General features: G+C 34.8%; 2 protein-coding genes and 1 pseudogene across 4 annotated transcripts; 2 read left to right on the top strand and 1 right to left on the bottom strand.

The window, feature by feature from the left end:
* The first annotated feature begins 761 nt into the window (after positions 1 to 761).
* On the top strand, positions 762 to 4,614 carry LOC143611822 (uncharacterized). Of its 2 annotated transcripts, none has more exons than XM_077085961.1 (9): positions 762 to 781; positions 1,690 to 1,901; positions 1,996 to 2,084; positions 2,179 to 2,317; positions 2,391 to 2,465; positions 2,550 to 2,671; positions 2,735 to 2,810; positions 3,422 to 3,481; positions 4,372 to 4,614. In XM_077085961.1, the coding sequence occupies exons 2-9, from the start codon at positions 1,764 to 1,766 to the stop codon at positions 4,498 to 4,500; spliced, it is 828 nt and encodes a 275-aa protein (XP_076942076.1). In that variant the 5' UTR covers positions 762 to 781; positions 1,690 to 1,763; the 3' UTR covers positions 4,501 to 4,614. The 2 variants fall into 2 exon arrangements, with proteins under 2 accessions (XP_076942076.1, XP_076942074.1); XM_077085959.1 differs by lacking the exon at positions 762 to 781 and adding an exon at positions 1,544 to 1,566.
* Positions 4,615 to 8,210: 3,596 nt separating this feature from the next.
* Positions 8,211 to 14,360, top strand: LOC143611824 (peptidyl-prolyl cis-trans isomerase FKBP13, chloroplastic-like). The gene is made up of 5 exons (XM_077085962.1): positions 8,211 to 8,513; positions 8,579 to 8,671; positions 13,263 to 13,323; positions 14,057 to 14,125; positions 14,196 to 14,360. Exons 1-5 carry the CDS (start codon positions 8,211 to 8,213, stop codon positions 14,258 to 14,260), a joined length of 591 nt encoding a protein of 196 aa, XP_076942077.1. The 3' UTR covers positions 14,261 to 14,360.
* Positions 14,361 to 14,534: 174 nt separating this feature from the next.
* On the bottom strand, positions 14,535 to 16,082 carry LOC143611823 (protein TRIGALACTOSYLDIACYLGLYCEROL 2, chloroplastic-like; annotated as a pseudogene). The gene is made up of 4 exons (XR_013149838.1): positions 15,244 to 16,082; positions 14,893 to 15,008; positions 14,697 to 14,787; positions 14,535 to 14,618 (listed from the first exon to the last, which is right to left on the bottom strand). The product of XR_013149838.1 is annotated as a protein TRIGALACTOSYLDIACYLGLYCEROL 2, chloroplastic-like (transcript).
* Positions 16,083 to 16,314: the final 232 nt, after the last annotated feature.

The following is a 16,314-nucleotide window of genomic DNA, read 5'->3' as shown; positions in this document are numbered from 1 at the left end:
ATTATAAATACCACACTCACATAATTTGATGGATAGGATGTCAATGCTCTAAGAGCATTCTCAGCCTATGCCCTATAATTATATGAGTGGGTTTTATAAATTATATTTTATGGTAATGAGTGGTTGTGAGTAGAGAAGAAATTAAATGTTATATGAGAAAGTCTATTATACTGTCCGCACAGTATAATTTTTTAATATTTTTTAAAAGTGGCTGTGAGTGAAAGAGTGAGAAAATAATAAAGGTGTAAAAGAGTATTATTTAGTTGAAAATGAGAAAGAAATATAATAATTTTTAGTGTAATTATACATAAATGAGTAGAGAATGTGTCGAGAATGCTCTAAGTATTCTGTAAACCATAAATGCCACTAAATCCTCTCAAATTGTAGCCCTTTCGAAACTTATTACTTATCTTAAGGCTGAGCCCAATATAACCTAACTCAATAAATGTGAGATCATAAAACCCGAATCTAAAATGGTTTGATTATCGGGCTGTATTTCCACCGTTGAAAACCCTTCTAATCCGACCTGAAAACCTATAAAAGAAAGAGAAAAACACCCCTAGATACGCCTGCTTGGTCTCTAATATTATCTTGACCAGTAGCTTGATCGCAGTGATCTCACCCAACCCAACAACTGTCTTCTCTTTCACGCTAAATTAAATAATCTGAAACCCTTCTCTCTCTCTTTCTTTCTCTGTGGAACTCTTTATCTTGTGAATCACATTCCTCTTTTCTCTGTTCGATTATCTATCTGGTTCGTATCATTAACATCGGATTTAAGGTACCCATCTCCCCTACTATTATTATTATATCAACTGTAGATGTTGTTGCCCAAACTATGTTTCAGGGTTGAGTTTAGTAATGCTTGTTAAATCAACCACTTAATAATGTTTACAACAATGCTATATACATTATATCTATTGGTTACACATATGGATCACAACATTTAAGATTGCTCAAACTGGTATGTGGGTCATGATGTTCATGACCATAATAAGTATACAATATTGGTGTTTATGACTAGATCCGAAACTAATTACAAGTTCAAGTTACTCTCTCAACATTTAAAAATTTAGGTAATTTTGTTGATGTTTTTTTATTTTTTACTTTTTACACAGCAAATACCAAAAACAAAAAAATTCTTGCCCTTTTTGCAATTGGAAGTTGGCTTAAAAAGATGAGCTTCATGTAGTGTTTTTTTGTGTTTTTTCTTTTTGGGGTCAAAATTAGGGTTAGTAGGAGGTTTATATGTAGTTTTTGACATGTTTACTTGATAAATAGGTTTTTATGAGCACATATGAGATATATGCAGCTTCTGTTGTAAATAAAGCTTTTTTCTTCTTTTTTTTTATTATGATGGTAAACATATTTTAAAACATATATTATTATTAAATTCAAACATCACCATTACCTATGGAAGGCAAATGGGCAACATGCTGCACCGCTACCCCTTTTTGGTTGTACATGGACGCACACCTTATAATTTAAACCAAGACTACAAAAGAGTTGAGAAAAGATGTAAAGAGAACATTATTAAAAAGCAGAATGTCCTTTTGATCTTATAAAGTCTTAAGATTTGTATCACATATTGAACACATGTGCAAACCTGTGTCTTTAATTACATTGATTTTAGAATCTCAGTGATTGCAACTATGAATGTTTTGATTTACTTTGGATTTATATGGTTAGGATAGAAGGTGTAGCTGTTATGGAGATAATTTCCAATTTCTTGACATAGTTAAGTCAACCTTTGACCAGTCAAGATGGCGGTTTCTAAGAAGACAGCTTTAGCATTTAAATCTTACCAGAACCGGGCTCAGGTGCTCGTTAAGTCCTACCTTTTAGCCGATGCGTTTATGCCATACACATTTGTTCTGGGTGGCATATTTGCTTCCAAAATGGTATGTTTGTTTAATCTTTCCTTTCATTATAAATGTTTTAATATGATAAATTATGATTTATAAAGTCATGAGTTGTTTTCTAATTGTTGTGCAGGTTTATGATCTTACGCAGCTAATAAGCACTTTTTACTTCAGAACATATGCAGGCCTTACAAAGATTCAACGGACCGAGTGGAACAATCGGTATGTAATTATAATTATATATGCAATTTGCACTCTCATTTATCATCCGTTAATCTATAAATTTTTTCAATTTTGTAATCTTATTTATTTCCAGTGGTATGTCCTCCGTTCACGCCATATTTATTACAACAATGTCTTTGTACTTCGTGTTCTGGTCAGATCTTTATTCTGATCAGTATACCGATAGTCCTATTACTTTCAGAAGTTCACCACTCTCTACATTTGCATTAGGGGTAAGTATTAATATTTTTACATAAATAAGTATTTGAAGATTGTGGGGCCCATCATAATGTTGTTATTATTCAGGTTTCTGTTGGCTACTTTATATCAGATCTTGGAATGATATTTTGGCTATATCCTGCATTAGGTGGATTAGAATATGTAAGTTCATCAAATATTTAGGATGAAACAATTTATAAATTTTCTTATACTTGCAAATTATTAATAATCAAATATTGATTTCAGGTTGTTCATCACATGCTTGCAGCAATTGCAGTAGCGTATGCGATGTTTACAGGGGAAGGCCAGCTTTACACATTTATGGTTCTTATATCTGAGTTCACCACACCCGAAATTAACTTGAGATGGTACGTTTTGGTATGGTCATACCGGGTTGACTTCCATGCTAATTTATTTTGTCAATGGTTTAGGTACCTAGATACAGCTGGTTTAAAAAAGTCGAATGCATATCTTATTAATGGTGTGGTGATATTCTTTGCGTGGATGGTGAGTTTAACTGATAACTAGTCCACTTATTATACGTTATTTTAATGCTACTGGTTTGTCCATAAATAATGTTAAAATTCCTATTTTCGGGCATCTTCAGTGAGCATTGTCGTTGTTATTAATTTTGATCCACAAGATTCATATAATTTTTACGCCCTGCTTGCGGTGCACGCATATAATGTGTATATGTGTGAACCCTCGGGTGGGCAAAAGTGAAATTGTAGGAATTTTGACGTTATTTTACTAATCTCGTGAAAATAACGTTAAAAGTGGTTGAAGGTTAATCAGGCATCATGTGGTGCGTTGATAGCCGAAAGACAAGGGTACATGCACCGATCGACCGGTGTGCCGATGGTTGAGTGTTATGTGCCTTATGTCCAAGGCTTGATGCAAAACTACTATCGAGCCGGGCGTCTCACCGGAAGCAGCCTCTCTATTCCTATGGGATAGAGGTGAGGTTGTCTACATCTTACCCTCCTCAGATCCTACTATAGCTTTGCTATTGGTGGGATATACTGAGTACGATGATGATGATGAAGATTCATATCATTTTTAATATGAAAATGATAAATTTGGTACTTATTCGTTACATTTGCTTCATGGATTTGCAGGTGGCTAGAATTTTGCTGTTTGTCTATATGTTTTACCATGTCTATTTGCACTACAATCAGGTAAATTTTTAGTTCAACCCATTTTATTTTACAATTACATGAAATTTTTATTAACTTTTCTCACACCCTTCTGTGTGTGTTTGCCATTATTGATGATAGTTTAACAATCATAGGGCCAATTTAGATGTTTGATAATATTTAGATTATGCCTACTTTGTAAGAAATATATGCATAGGTAGGTAGTTAATAATAAAGGGTAAATTTTATATTTAGCCCTGAATTCCTGAAAACTGCCATATGTACCCTCCCAATAAGTTAATATCAAATATATCTGTTTAAAATTCGTTAAATTTCATATATACCCAATTTATCAAATTTAGTTTATAATATGGCCATTGTACCATTTTATTTATCCTTACACTCCAAAGTCCTCATATTCTAGTGCAAGTTTTAAGTTAAAGGTATAAGTGTTACAAATTTGAAAATGTGTATATCTGCATTTGGAGCATGCTTTCTAACTATGCAGTTAACTCGACTCATATATCGGTTGTTGGTCATAAAGTGTAATATCAGTCCCATATCTCGGTCATAATATTGGTCCGATAATATTGACGATATCTACCGATACATCGCCGATATTTTGTGTTTTTATTATTGGTTATATTACCGATATTATCTATTACCAATATCCCACCGCGACAACTGATATCTCAAATATCGGTCCTTAACCGATATACTTTAACGCATTAACTGCATAGCTTTCTAATTATTTTGTTTTTTTACTTCAGTTTTTATTTTGGATTGATAGATCTTGTTTCTTATCATTTGATTCATTGCAACAAGAACTTATCATCAATGGGTGTGAAACATTACCTATCGATACAACATATTTTGTATCACCGGTCATTTTACCCCTAAGATCATAATATATTCATGAAATTGATATGCAGGTATTCCAGATGCATCAAATTGGTGTGTTTTTGGTGTTTACAGTTCCATCGGCGCTTGGTGTTATGAGCTTGATGTGGTTTAGCAAGATTGTTAAGGGAATGATCAAGACTTTGGCAAAGAGACAGTAATTTTTGTTTTTACGTGAATGATATCAGATTGGTGTATAAAATGGTAGAAGCAGGAAGGAGGAAAAAATTAGTAACCGAACCGAAAGCCGTGTAAATCATTTCATTAAATGATGATATGAAGGTAGCGAATGATCCGTTACATTATACTTTATATTGTTTTGGTTTTAACATATTTTTCAATCAAGTGATTGGAGTTTAATTTGGATTTTGTGCTTTTGATTACCCGACATGAGAATTGCTAGGTTTTTTTATTACCATGGGTAAACCTATAGGTGATCAAATCGGGTTGGTCAAAGGAACCGGAACCGGTTCAGAACCGGTTCAATTAGTCAACATCACTGTTTAAACCGGTTCCATGGTCGAACCGGTTAGGGAACCGAACCGGTTCCCCAACCCTCGGACCCGGAACCGGTGGAACCGGTTCTGACCGGTTCCTAAACCGGTTCTTACACTGTAACCGGTTCCAACCGGTTACAGTGTAAAATATTATTTTTTTTTTCGTTTTTCGTTTCCGCTGCTTGTGTAGGTGATGATTTGTGTTCTTCTGATTTCTGAAGAGGCTCATGCTACTTTTGTATCGTGTTACATTTGTTGAGTTTGCTATGTATTATAGTCTTTTGGCTTACGCAAGTCAAATGCTGAATTATAATCAAGAGCGGTGTTATACGATTCGTATTTGTATAACATGTTAAATAAAAAAAACAATTAACATAAAATTCATTTTATTTACTTTAAGAAGTTCAAAAAAAAAGGTTACATGTTTTAAAATATTCAAAAACAAACTAACAAAACATTAAACTTATATTTTGTGACATATTATTTCTATAAAAGCCTTCTTGTTCGTCGTAATTATTGAGTGGCGACTTATTCATCAGAATTACTTGTAGAAACGCCTTCTTGTTCGTCGTGCACTCGAACATCAAGTGGTGTTTCGTCTTCCAGAGTGGTTACGTGTTGAACCCGATCGATTGAGTCCAAGTGATCCTTCAAGCAAATGCACATCTCCACCGACTCCGAATTCAGTCTTGTTCTTCTCACCGATATTACCCTGCCGCTAAGAGAAAAAGCAGATTCCGAAGCTACCGTAGAAGCTTGGGCGGTTAGTAAATCACGGGCCATGGTGGCAAGAATCGGAAACTCGGTTTCCTTTACCTTCCACCAAGCCAAAACATCAAAAGTGCCATATTCCTCTTCGGATAAACCGGTAGAGAAATCATATGCACTATACCTTCCTAGTTCGCTTGAAGGGGTGTTACCCCTTTGTTTTTTAGCCGTTACGTTGCGAACGGTGTTCATAAGGCTAATCATGGGGTCTCGTACTCTAGGAGCACTTGAACTTGATGAAGACCCCCCCGGCGTAGGCATGTGTATGTTTGATCCCATATTTATTTATATAAAAGTCATACATAAATTTAAAATTCAAGTTAAAATCATTTTGTGCCTCTGTTTAAAAATTTTGGGTCAACTTCATGCATATCTAAGGCTGAAAAAATTTCGTCTATCACACATTCAACCCCCGTAACATTTAACATTGGGTTTAAAGCGGCGGCGCAAGTAAAAATCGGTGGCAATTCAAGAAAGTATTTTTTTAATTTAAACTTCATTGGTAATATGATGTTTGAAAACATTGGACTTTTATTTTCAAATTCTTTAAGATTGTTAACGATTAAAAATAACTCCGAAAGAACCAAGGGACTTGTCGGATAATACGTTCCCGATAGTTTCGTAGTTGATGTTTTAAAAACTTCAAGAAAAGTCGATAAGTCATTGATAATTTCCCATTTCTCATTTGAAAAGGGGATTGCCAAATCATTCTAGGCAAGACTAGAATGAAACATTTGTAAAGTGTCTCTTTGTTTCAAAGCACTTTGAAACATTATGCAAGTGGAATTCCATCGATGAGGTACATCCCAATTAGCTCCCAAAGCTTTTCTTCCCGTATCTTTACAAAATTTTCTATAATCCATTTGTCTTTTTTTACTTTTCTTAAAAACTTCATGTAGCATTACTCTAAAATCGTTTATAACCGATGTAACCTCATCCGAAGCAAGTCCGTCTTGCACGATTAAATTAATGATATGTGCAACACACCTTGAGTGAAAAAATACACCATTGCAAATCGGCGTATATTTTAATTTTAATTTATCAACCGCCGATGTATTATTCGACGCGTTATCAAATGCAATTGAAAATATTTTATTTTCTAGTTTATAAGTTTTTATAACATAATCTAAAATTTCAAACAAATTATCTCCCGTATGTGGATACTCAAAGAGTTCGAAAGCAATGGTGCGTTTCATCATTTCCCACGATGACGGGTCTACCCAATGAGCGGTGACACAAAGATAAGATTCGGGTAGACCATGTGGAGCCGACCAAACATCAGTAGTTAAGTTTATTCCCGTATTTATATTTTCAAAATATGCAATTAGTACCTCTTTGGCCTTCTTCCACAATTTTAAACAATAACGTTTAAGAGTATGACGACTTACGTGAGTGTATTGTGGTTGAAGCGTATCTCGAATCATGGCGGTTAAGCGAGGGTTGTCGAAGTGGCTAAACGGCAAAGCTTCTTGAATCACAAACTTCGCCATACGATCTTGAACTCGATCAATTTGGTATGTAAATATTCCGCCTTCACTATCCATTTGCGTTTGTTGCGACTCGACGTTCTGTTTCAACGCCCTGCAATACGGTCTTTCGATGTGTTTCTTCAAATTTGAATTCGAAAGTGGGTTTAAATAAATCCCACAAAACTTGCACCGAGCCTTCAATGAATGGTCACTCAATTCAACCAAATCCCAATTGCACCAAATCTCTTGATTACGATTATGAGGTACAATACGAACAAAACTTGGTCCGGCGGTGGAACCTTGACCAACCGATGATTGTGAGGCAGCCATAACAACAAATATGAATATAGAAGAAGAGAAAACAAGAGATTAGAGAACTCAGAACGTTGTAATAGCGTTTTTTTGTATTTTTTTGCGTTCGGGTTTGCGTTTTGAGTGTTGTGATGAACCCATTACACTAAATACCTATTTATACTAGTAGTGGGGTGTTTGGGGAGCCAAAAAACGGCCATTTTTGACCCCAACGGTCAAAAAACGGCCATAAAACCGTTTCCCAACGGCTAGAACCACTCCAACGGCTATAACCGGTTCCGAACCGGTTCCGGTCGAACCGGTTCCAGAACCGGTTCCGGTTCGGTTCCGGTTCCTACCCGGTCCACCTCCAAACATGTCAAACCGGTCCCGGATCGTCGGGTTGAAACGGAACCGAACCAGTTCCTACGAAAAACGGGTAGGAACCGGTTCGGTTCCGGTTCGGTTCCGCCGAACCGGTTCCAGGAACCGGTTTTGTTGTCCACCTCTAGGTAAACCGTTTAATAAATAACTTGTATTAAGGGTTTGTTTGTTTAAATCTGAATGAAGCTATGGTCAGTGTTTAGACCGTTTTGTTCCAAAAAAGAGAAATATCGGAATGGGTAAAACTGGGTATGAATTGGTCGGCATGTGATTGATGCTTATTAATGGGAACTAGGAGGATATCTTATTGAACCAAATGGCCCCTTTCATCAAAGCTGGTGGCATCAACCCATTTGTTAAAGCATATTGACTCATCAACCGAATATTACAAACCACCACCGTGCACTTAACACATTTAACCTTTTTCCTTCCTTATCCCTCCCTCCCTCGTGTGGTGCAGAAATGGCCACCACCCTCCTCTCCTCATCCGTTCTCTCTCCGTCCTCCGCCCCATTGCCATCGCCATCGCACCAAACCATCAGTTTAGCCTCTTCTTGTTGTTCCAGTCCCATTAAGAACAACCATACACTCAAGTTGACAAGAAGACACACCATTGGCATCAGTTTCGGACTGCTTCTCACGGTTACATCTTCTCAAGCAGCCGAAGCAGAGTGTGATCACTTCACTGTGGCTGATTCAGGGCTTGCATTTTGTGACAAGCTTGTTGGATATGGATCTCGGGCTGAGAAAGGACAACTCATCAAGGTCACCTAATTAAATTTATCCGGTAAATCATCAGATGCTAATTCATACTATACTGAAACTTTCAGGCACATTATGTTGGTAAACTTGAAAGTGGAACGGTGTTTGATAGCAGCTACAATCGAGGAAAACCGCTCACATTTCGAATCGGCGTTGGTGAGGTAATTATCAACCATAGTCGGAACTTAACTTGCTTTATATATATATATATATATATAGGGTTAGGTTCAAATAAGAAGTTTGATTTTCCTAAAAAGACTAGGAAGTAGGGTATTTTAGTCTAATACTTTAATATCAAAACTCACTTAATTTAATCTCAAAACCCACTTAAATTAATTTCAAAAACCCACTTACATAAAACTCAATTACATCTTCACTCATCTCTTACAACCACCACCACTCCACCGCTCACCGCCACCACCTCGCCGGAAAAGTCCGAAAAAACACAATGAAAAACACTATGAAAAACACAATAGAAAAATACACTATGAAAAAAAAAAACACAATGATAAAAACACAATAAAAAACACAATTGTATGACATAATGTAAATAACACAATGGAAAAAACACAATGAAAAATACTAATTGTATAATACAATTTTGTAAAACACAATTCGGTAAAATACAATTTGTAAAACACCCACTATTTTTTTTTAATTTTTATATTACAATATGGTACTCATATAAAAGATAAAAAGATACTCGTTGTTATGGTGAATTTGTTTTTCAATAAAAACGTCGTAAAAAAAGTTATGGACGTTTTAAAATGATGGGGGAATTTGGTATGTGTCTTGCATGTGGAGAGAGAAAGTCAACAAATGTGTTATTCCTTTTATGCCCTTTACCTTGTGTTCACACTTGATTTCCCCCTAAACTAATCTCAACCCTCCATATTCAAAATCAATGGACAAGATTACTTCTTATCCTTCGTATAAAAAGTATACTTCCTATTATAACCTAACCCATATATATATATATATATATATATATATATATATATATATATATATATATATATATATAGGGGAGAGATTTTTTGAGAACCATGTTGAGTTTTAAGAACTTAAGAACTCCATTCTAGGCCACACATTTAATTAAATGGATTGGAATATGTGGTTGAGATTAAATCTGGCAAAAAGTCAAAGCAGGAGAGAGAATAAAGATGTAACTGATTACACTAACTTTTACGTCCGTTACACATGTGTAAAAAGTCGACTCGGTGCGTAAAAAAATTCTGTAATTTTTTTACGTCTATGTAACCTACATATATTACGCATGTGTAAAAAAAATTCGAAAAAAAAATCGTTACACTGAGTTCTTTCGAGTTCTTAAAACTCAAAGGGGTTCTCATTTGAAATCTCACCTATATACAGGGGAAGGATATTTTGAGAACCATGTTGAGTTGTAAGAACTTAAGAACTCCCATTCTAGACCACACATTTAATTAAATGAATTGGAATATGTGGTTGAGATTAAATCTGGCAAAAAAGTCAAAGTTGGAGAGAGAATAAATATGTAACCGATTACACTAACTTTTACATCCGTTACACATGTGTAAAATGTCGACTCGGTGCGTAAAAAATTATGTAGTTTTTTTACGTGTATGTAGCCTACATATATTACGCATGTGTAAAAAAAATTTGAAAAAAAAATCGTTACACTGAGTTCTTTCTAGTTCTTAAAACTCAAAGAGGTTCTCATTTGAAATCTCCCCTATATATATATATATATATATATATATATATATATCTTCCTTTGTTTAATAACTTGGCAAACATCAACAACACATTGCGTTCGTTCGTTAGCTAAGTGGGTGTTTGGCCTAGTTTATTACCATGCTTATAGCTATTTTAGTTTTTTTTTTTACAAAATAAGTTTAGTTTGGTGTTTGGCTTAGCTTTTTAAGCTTATGCTTATAAGCTAATTTGAAGAAGCTTATTTGAAGATGGTTTTTTAGCTTATTTAAAGAAGCTTATTTGTGTAAGGGTGTAAGTTACTCATTTGTCCTAAAAGGAAATGGTTTAATCCATTTAACTACATCTCACTCCTATTAATTTTTAACAAATCAATTAATGCATAGTGATCATTTTAACCCGTGAAAAGCATAATCTATGGGCCTTTTTAACAAACTTAACACTAGTGGGTAGGGCTGTCACTTTTACCCGAAACCCAACCCGAAAAAACCCGTACCCGAACTTGAACTAACCCGACCCGAAAAACCCAAACCCGAGAAAAGACTAATCCGAACCCGAACTGAAGTAATTCGGGTTGGTTCTCGGGTTTGATTTACAAGTTTCGGGTCAACCCGAAAAACCCAAATAAACTTTTATTTTTGAAATTAAATATATTTTTATGTATTTAAACTGGCTTAGTCTTAGTCATTAAAGTTATCAGAATCTGAGCCTAATTGACTGTTGTCATTCAAAATGTTATGGATCGATTGTTTATTGTTAATTTATGTTTTCCGTTTATTACTAATAGCAACTTTAATCAAACAACCAAATCACGTCTGATTGAATACGATTAAGGTTTGAGTTAGTTACTTAGTTTTACTCTTATTTTTTGAATTGGTTTATGACTTTATCAAGTTATGTTGGTTTATTATTTGATTATTTGTGTTACGAGTAAAGAAGAATATGTTGTTTTAATTTTGGCATTGAAGTTTTTTAAAATTTTTTGTTTTTTGTTTCATTTTCTAGGATACTCGAAACCCAATTAACCCAACCTAAAAAACCCAAACCCGAAAAACCCGTGAGATTTGGGTTGGGTTTCAGGTTAAGATTTAAAACTTTGAAACCCGAAGAACCCGACCCAAAAAAACCCGAAAAACGAACCCGAAGAACACCTCTACTAGTGGGGAGTGGTTTAATGCATATTTAAAGTGTCATGTCATCCTAACCTATGTTGCGGTTAGAGTATACCTCATGGCCTAAGAGATATTTAACTACCATCATTCATCATTGAGAAATGTTATTGAACGAACTTTTGAAGTATGCAAGGCTAAATGGGAGATATTACAACATATGCATGTCAATTATACCTACAAAACACAAGTAAATATCATGCTAGCATCTATGGCAATTCATAATTATATTAGAAAAAAAGATACATATGACGAACGATTTAACAAGGCGCAACAAGAATCTTACACTCCAAATAATGGTATTGATAGTCGAGGGTCTAGTGACATTAATGAAATAGATGAAGACACGAGTACACAACGAAGAATAGATGATTTATACAATAGTGCAGTTAGAGATATGATTGCAGGAGATTTAACCAAACAAAGATGAGTGTTTATTGAATATTAATGTATTTTTGTAGAAGTTTTACGTCATTCTCGATATACATTTATCCAAAAATGAGGGTATAACTCATAAAAATAAAGTAGACAACAACAACAATACCTAGTATAAATCCCACCAATAGCAAAGCTGTTAGCAGGGTATGGGGAGGGTGGGATGTAGGCAAACATTACCTCCATCCAAAGAATAGAGAGGTTACTTCTAGAGAGACCCTCGACTCGAAAACCATATGCATGGAATCAAGTAAAAGAAAACCGGATTCAACAACTAACCTATAGGTCGTGAAGAAAAAACATATACCTATAATAACTAAATAAATAGGTAATTATAAGATAATTAAAGTAATCGTAATAGAAATAGATAAATAATAATAGTGATATTAGTAATGAACACTAAATACGTGTTATAAAATACTAATTTGAGGATAGGTTATTATAGTAATATATCATTTTTCACCAGAAAAGGTAAAGAAACGCTCCTCTATGATAAAATTATAATAAAAAAACTCTATGTTTCTCATAAAAGTCCTTAGCCTTAATCCTACATCTCCAAGAATTCCTATCCTCAACCATATCCCTGGAGAGATGCAAATCTAGTAAATCATGCTTAATCCTCTCGGCCGAAGTCAATTTGGGACGTCCTCTATCCCTCCTCCCCTCTATAAAGTAGATACATATAAAATAATCAGATGATACTAAAATATAAAAAATAAAGTTGATACATATAAAATATAAGTTATGTGATAATGTAACCATGCCCCTTTTGGTCATTTTACTAACATAAGCTAAATAAAAAAGGCTAACACCAACACTTAAAAAGAGCTTATCAACTTGTAGAATATAAGCTAATCCAAACACATAAAAAGAGCTTATCAAATAATAGAAAATAAACTATAAGCTCCCTTGAAATATAAGTTATATAACCATTTGCCCTCAAAGGAAATGCTTGTTTAAATTAATTGTAATTTTGTGTGTTAACGTTCGTTTGGTAAGGTGTTTGCTAATGTTTTTTTTTAATGCGTATTCATTAAAGGTTTTTGTTTTAGTATCATCTGATTAATTTATATGCGAATTAACATATGAATATGAATGTTAAAACAACCACCAGCACAAACTTAGCAGCCAGACCGAACCGCTTACACTGATCATTTTCAATTAGCAAAATCAAACAAATCATTGTTTTATGTACATTTGTGTTCGTTTATTGTGTTCATGAACCGTTCACGAACAAGTTCATTTCCTTAGTGAAAGAACACGATCAAGAAATTTTGTTTGGTTAGGTGTTCGTGAACTGTTCGTTTGTTTGATAAAAGCTTAACGGACAAACATGAACAAGGTCTTGTCTGGTTCGGTTGGTTTTGTTTACAACCCAAAATAAAGGTGATTACAAGTCCAATAATGATCTAAAGTATAGTAGAAGTAACATTAACCGTTAAAACAATTTCAGGTGATTAAAGGACGGGATCAAGGTATACTTGGTGGTGATGGTGTTCCTCCTATGCTTGCTGGTATGAAACCCACTTTCGTCGGATAATCTTTGATAGAGTTGATAAAATATGTTGTGTTATTAGGTTAACGACCAACGTTACATGTTTGATAAGTGAATTATATTACAAAAACTATTAGTTAAATAATACGGATGACATGACACTTCTAACAGCCTGTTTATAAATAATACAACACAATTAACACCTTAAAATACAAGTTAGAGAATAGATTAAAACAATTATCCTTTATGAAGCATTTTATGAAAGGTGTTAAGAGTCAAATTTTGTTGTAAATTACAAATAAAACATTAGTGAAAATTACAAATTTCGTTCCTTAATGGATAAGGGCAAAATTGGTGATATACATAAAACTAAAAAAAAAAAAAAAAAAAGGGTTAACTTCGGTTAATAGAAAGGACAAAAACCATGATAACTTTTCAAATGAAGGACTAATATTAGCATGTATAAGACACGTTTCAAATTTTGTAATTTAGACGGGAAAAAATAAAAATAAAAATAAGACCGGCAAATGCTAAAGAATGTGTCATATCAATCTCTTAGTTTTTAACTATTTATTAAAAAAGGGTTATAAAAATGCGTTGCACTGACAAACCAACCTTAATCAACCTGAACTGGTAGACAGGTTTATCCCATTTAAACATTTTATAACTATGTCACTAACAAGTCACCCTATTTATCTTAAATCCAATTCATTTAACTTGGTGTTGAATCATGTTATAAATTGTGAAATTAGGGGGAAAACGGACATTAAAGCTACCTCCAGAGCTCGGGTACGGCCAGCGAGGAGCTGGTTGCAGAGGAGGTAAACATAAAACATACATTTCGAAACCAACAATCAAATAAGAATGTTCAAATGATGCATTCATTTGCAGGTTCTTGCATCATTCCACCAGATTCAGTTCTCTTGTTCGATGTCGAGTTCATTGGCAAAGCATGAAGATAGAAATCATGAACTTCAAAACTGCTCTGTACTGAACTTGATGTAACATATTATAATATAAATAATGTTTTTGTTCATAGCATTATGAAAATTTTCTAACACAAAGTAACCAGTGTTTTGAAATTTCAATCCTACGGGTCATTTTGTAATGACTAACGACCCACATGCTAGTAAACGGGTCAAACCATTGAACCTACTTGATAATCACAACAGCATCTATAAACACTCACTATAAAATATTTTGATTCTAAATCAAGCTTTTTTCTGGTCTTCATAAGAGTGACTTAATGACCAACTTCAAGTTTTTCCTGGTAGCTTCAACACCCGTAAATCCCAGTATATCCGTAGTTATACTCTGAAAGTAGCAAACGCTTATCAAGAAATATAAGTATAAGTATGTTTGAGAAAAAAAAAATGAAGATTTAATGATAACCTCAATGTTCTTCAAAGTAAAGACAAGGGTGTATATGGATTTCTGAATCAACTCAGTGTTCTCTGGAGTCATAATAGATGCATGTGTTTTTCTGCCAAATCACAAACATATTATATAGAACATGATGCTTCAAAATATAGATTAAATGATAACCTCAATGTTCTTCAAAGTAAAAACACAAGATCCTATAAGATACCTCAAATCCTCTGATGCTTGAGTCAAACTTTTGGTCAAGCTTTCTACTTCATGCAATAAACCGCTGTCTCGAACCTCTGCCAGCATAGGCTGAACATCCTCAGCCATTGCTTGGATCTGAGAAGGTAGTCAAACTTTTGAGTCAATCGGATTGTTTTAGCGCACTTTTTAAAACCAAGTTAATCATATCTTCAATCATGACGTATACGTCAAAGAACAAGGACATACTAAGCATCCGGGTGGAAACCGGTACAATTTTGAACAAGAATAATTACACTAGTATTTGTATCCTAACACCTAAATATTTACCAATAAATAATAAATCTAAAATGGGCATATTATAATACCGCACCTTCAAAAGCAAGGGTCTAGCTTCATCAATAACAGCCGCAGCCCGTTCGGCCAATGCATAAGTATTGGCCACACCAATCTGTTCAACTTCTCTTCCAAGACGCGTAAAGATTCCAACCAACGCGTCCAAGCTCACACCTTGGTGCCCCTTCAACTTGTCTCTATCATAAACAATGACACCTTCTTTAACACAATCCGGATCCAACGGCCCAAAGGAAGGCCTTGGGATCGGATCCCGGGGCGTAATATCAATCATAGTCTCCATCAAAAAGCCCAGACTGATTCACCTCAATCAGTGAATTCCTAGGAATAATAGTTTTATCATCATCAACCTCAACAACCGCTTGGATACATTTTAAGGAGGGGTTAACGCGGATAACATTGCCCACAGTAACCCCTCTGATCCGAACCTGTGTGCCGGGTTGAATCCCGCACGCCTGCGAAAACTCGAACACAGCAATGTACCTTCTAAACCTAGACTTTAAGAGAAGGGTTCTCGACCACACCAAACTGAGTGCGAGTAAGACGGTGCCGGAAACGATAAACAAACCCACCCCACCTTCCCAAATGCTCCTGCGACCGAAGCCGAAATCGCTTAGAGGGCGCAGGGTTTGTTTCCAGATGGTACGGGGGATATCGAGCACAACTGCAAGTGGCTGTTTGGAAGACGACTGCTGGGTGTTGGTGTCTTGAGAGGCTGATTTGACAGTGAGTGAGCGTGTTTTTGGGAATGAAAATTGAGATTTGGGGGAGACCCATTTTGCACAGATTGGAATAATTACTGCAGCCATTGGGTTGGATTGAATTGAATTGAATTGGGGGTAAGGATATAGAATAGAATAGAATAGAAGATACACACTCTTTTGCAGTGATGTAATCACCTAGAGCCCACCAAACGATATTTCTTTTGCACTCTTGATCTTAGTTCTTTTAACTTTTTTTTTTTCTTTTAATGATTTCTCATTGAACTCAAAATAATTATAATAAAATAACAAACAAATGAACAACAAGCTGAAAATATAATGTGAAAATCTTTAAAAGTGAAAATTATGATTTGTGCCCACGTACTTTT

The sequence above is a fragment of the Bidens hawaiensis genome, unplaced genomic scaffold (assembly GCF_021521415.1).
Source record: "Bidens hawaiensis isolate Kalapana, Puna unplaced genomic scaffold, B.hawaiensis_p1.1 tig00032408_1, whole genome shotgun sequence".
Lineage (NCBI taxonomy): Eukaryota > Viridiplantae > Streptophyta > Magnoliopsida > Asterales > Asteraceae > Bidens > Bidens hawaiensis.
Note: the sequence above shows the minus strand (reverse complement) of the source record. Positions and strands in the feature narration are given on the sequence as shown.

Coding starts and splice junctions, on each gene's coding strand:
- LOC143611822 (XM_077085961.1), top strand. CDS start 1,764: ATGGCGGTTTCTAAGAAGACAGCTTTAGCATTTAAATCTTACCAGAAC. Junction 2,085..2,178: donor CGGACCGAGTGGAACAATCG/GTATGTAATTAT, acceptor ATTTATTTCCAG/TGGTATGTCCTCCGTTCACG. Junction 2,811..3,421: donor TGATATTCTTTGCGTGGATG/GTGAGTTTAACT, acceptor ATGGATTTGCAG/GTGGCTAGAATTTTGCTGTT.
- LOC143611824 (XM_077085962.1), top strand. CDS start 8,211: ATGGCCACCACCCTCCTCTCCTCATCCGTTCTCTCTCCGTCCTCCGCC. Junction 8,672..13,262: donor TTCGAATCGGCGTTGGTGAG/GTAATTATCAAC, acceptor AAACAATTTCAG/GTGATTAAAGGACGGGATCA. Junction 13,324..14,056: donor TGTTCCTCCTATGCTTGCTG/GTATGAAACCCA, acceptor TTGTGAAATTAG/GGGGAAAACGGACATTAAAG.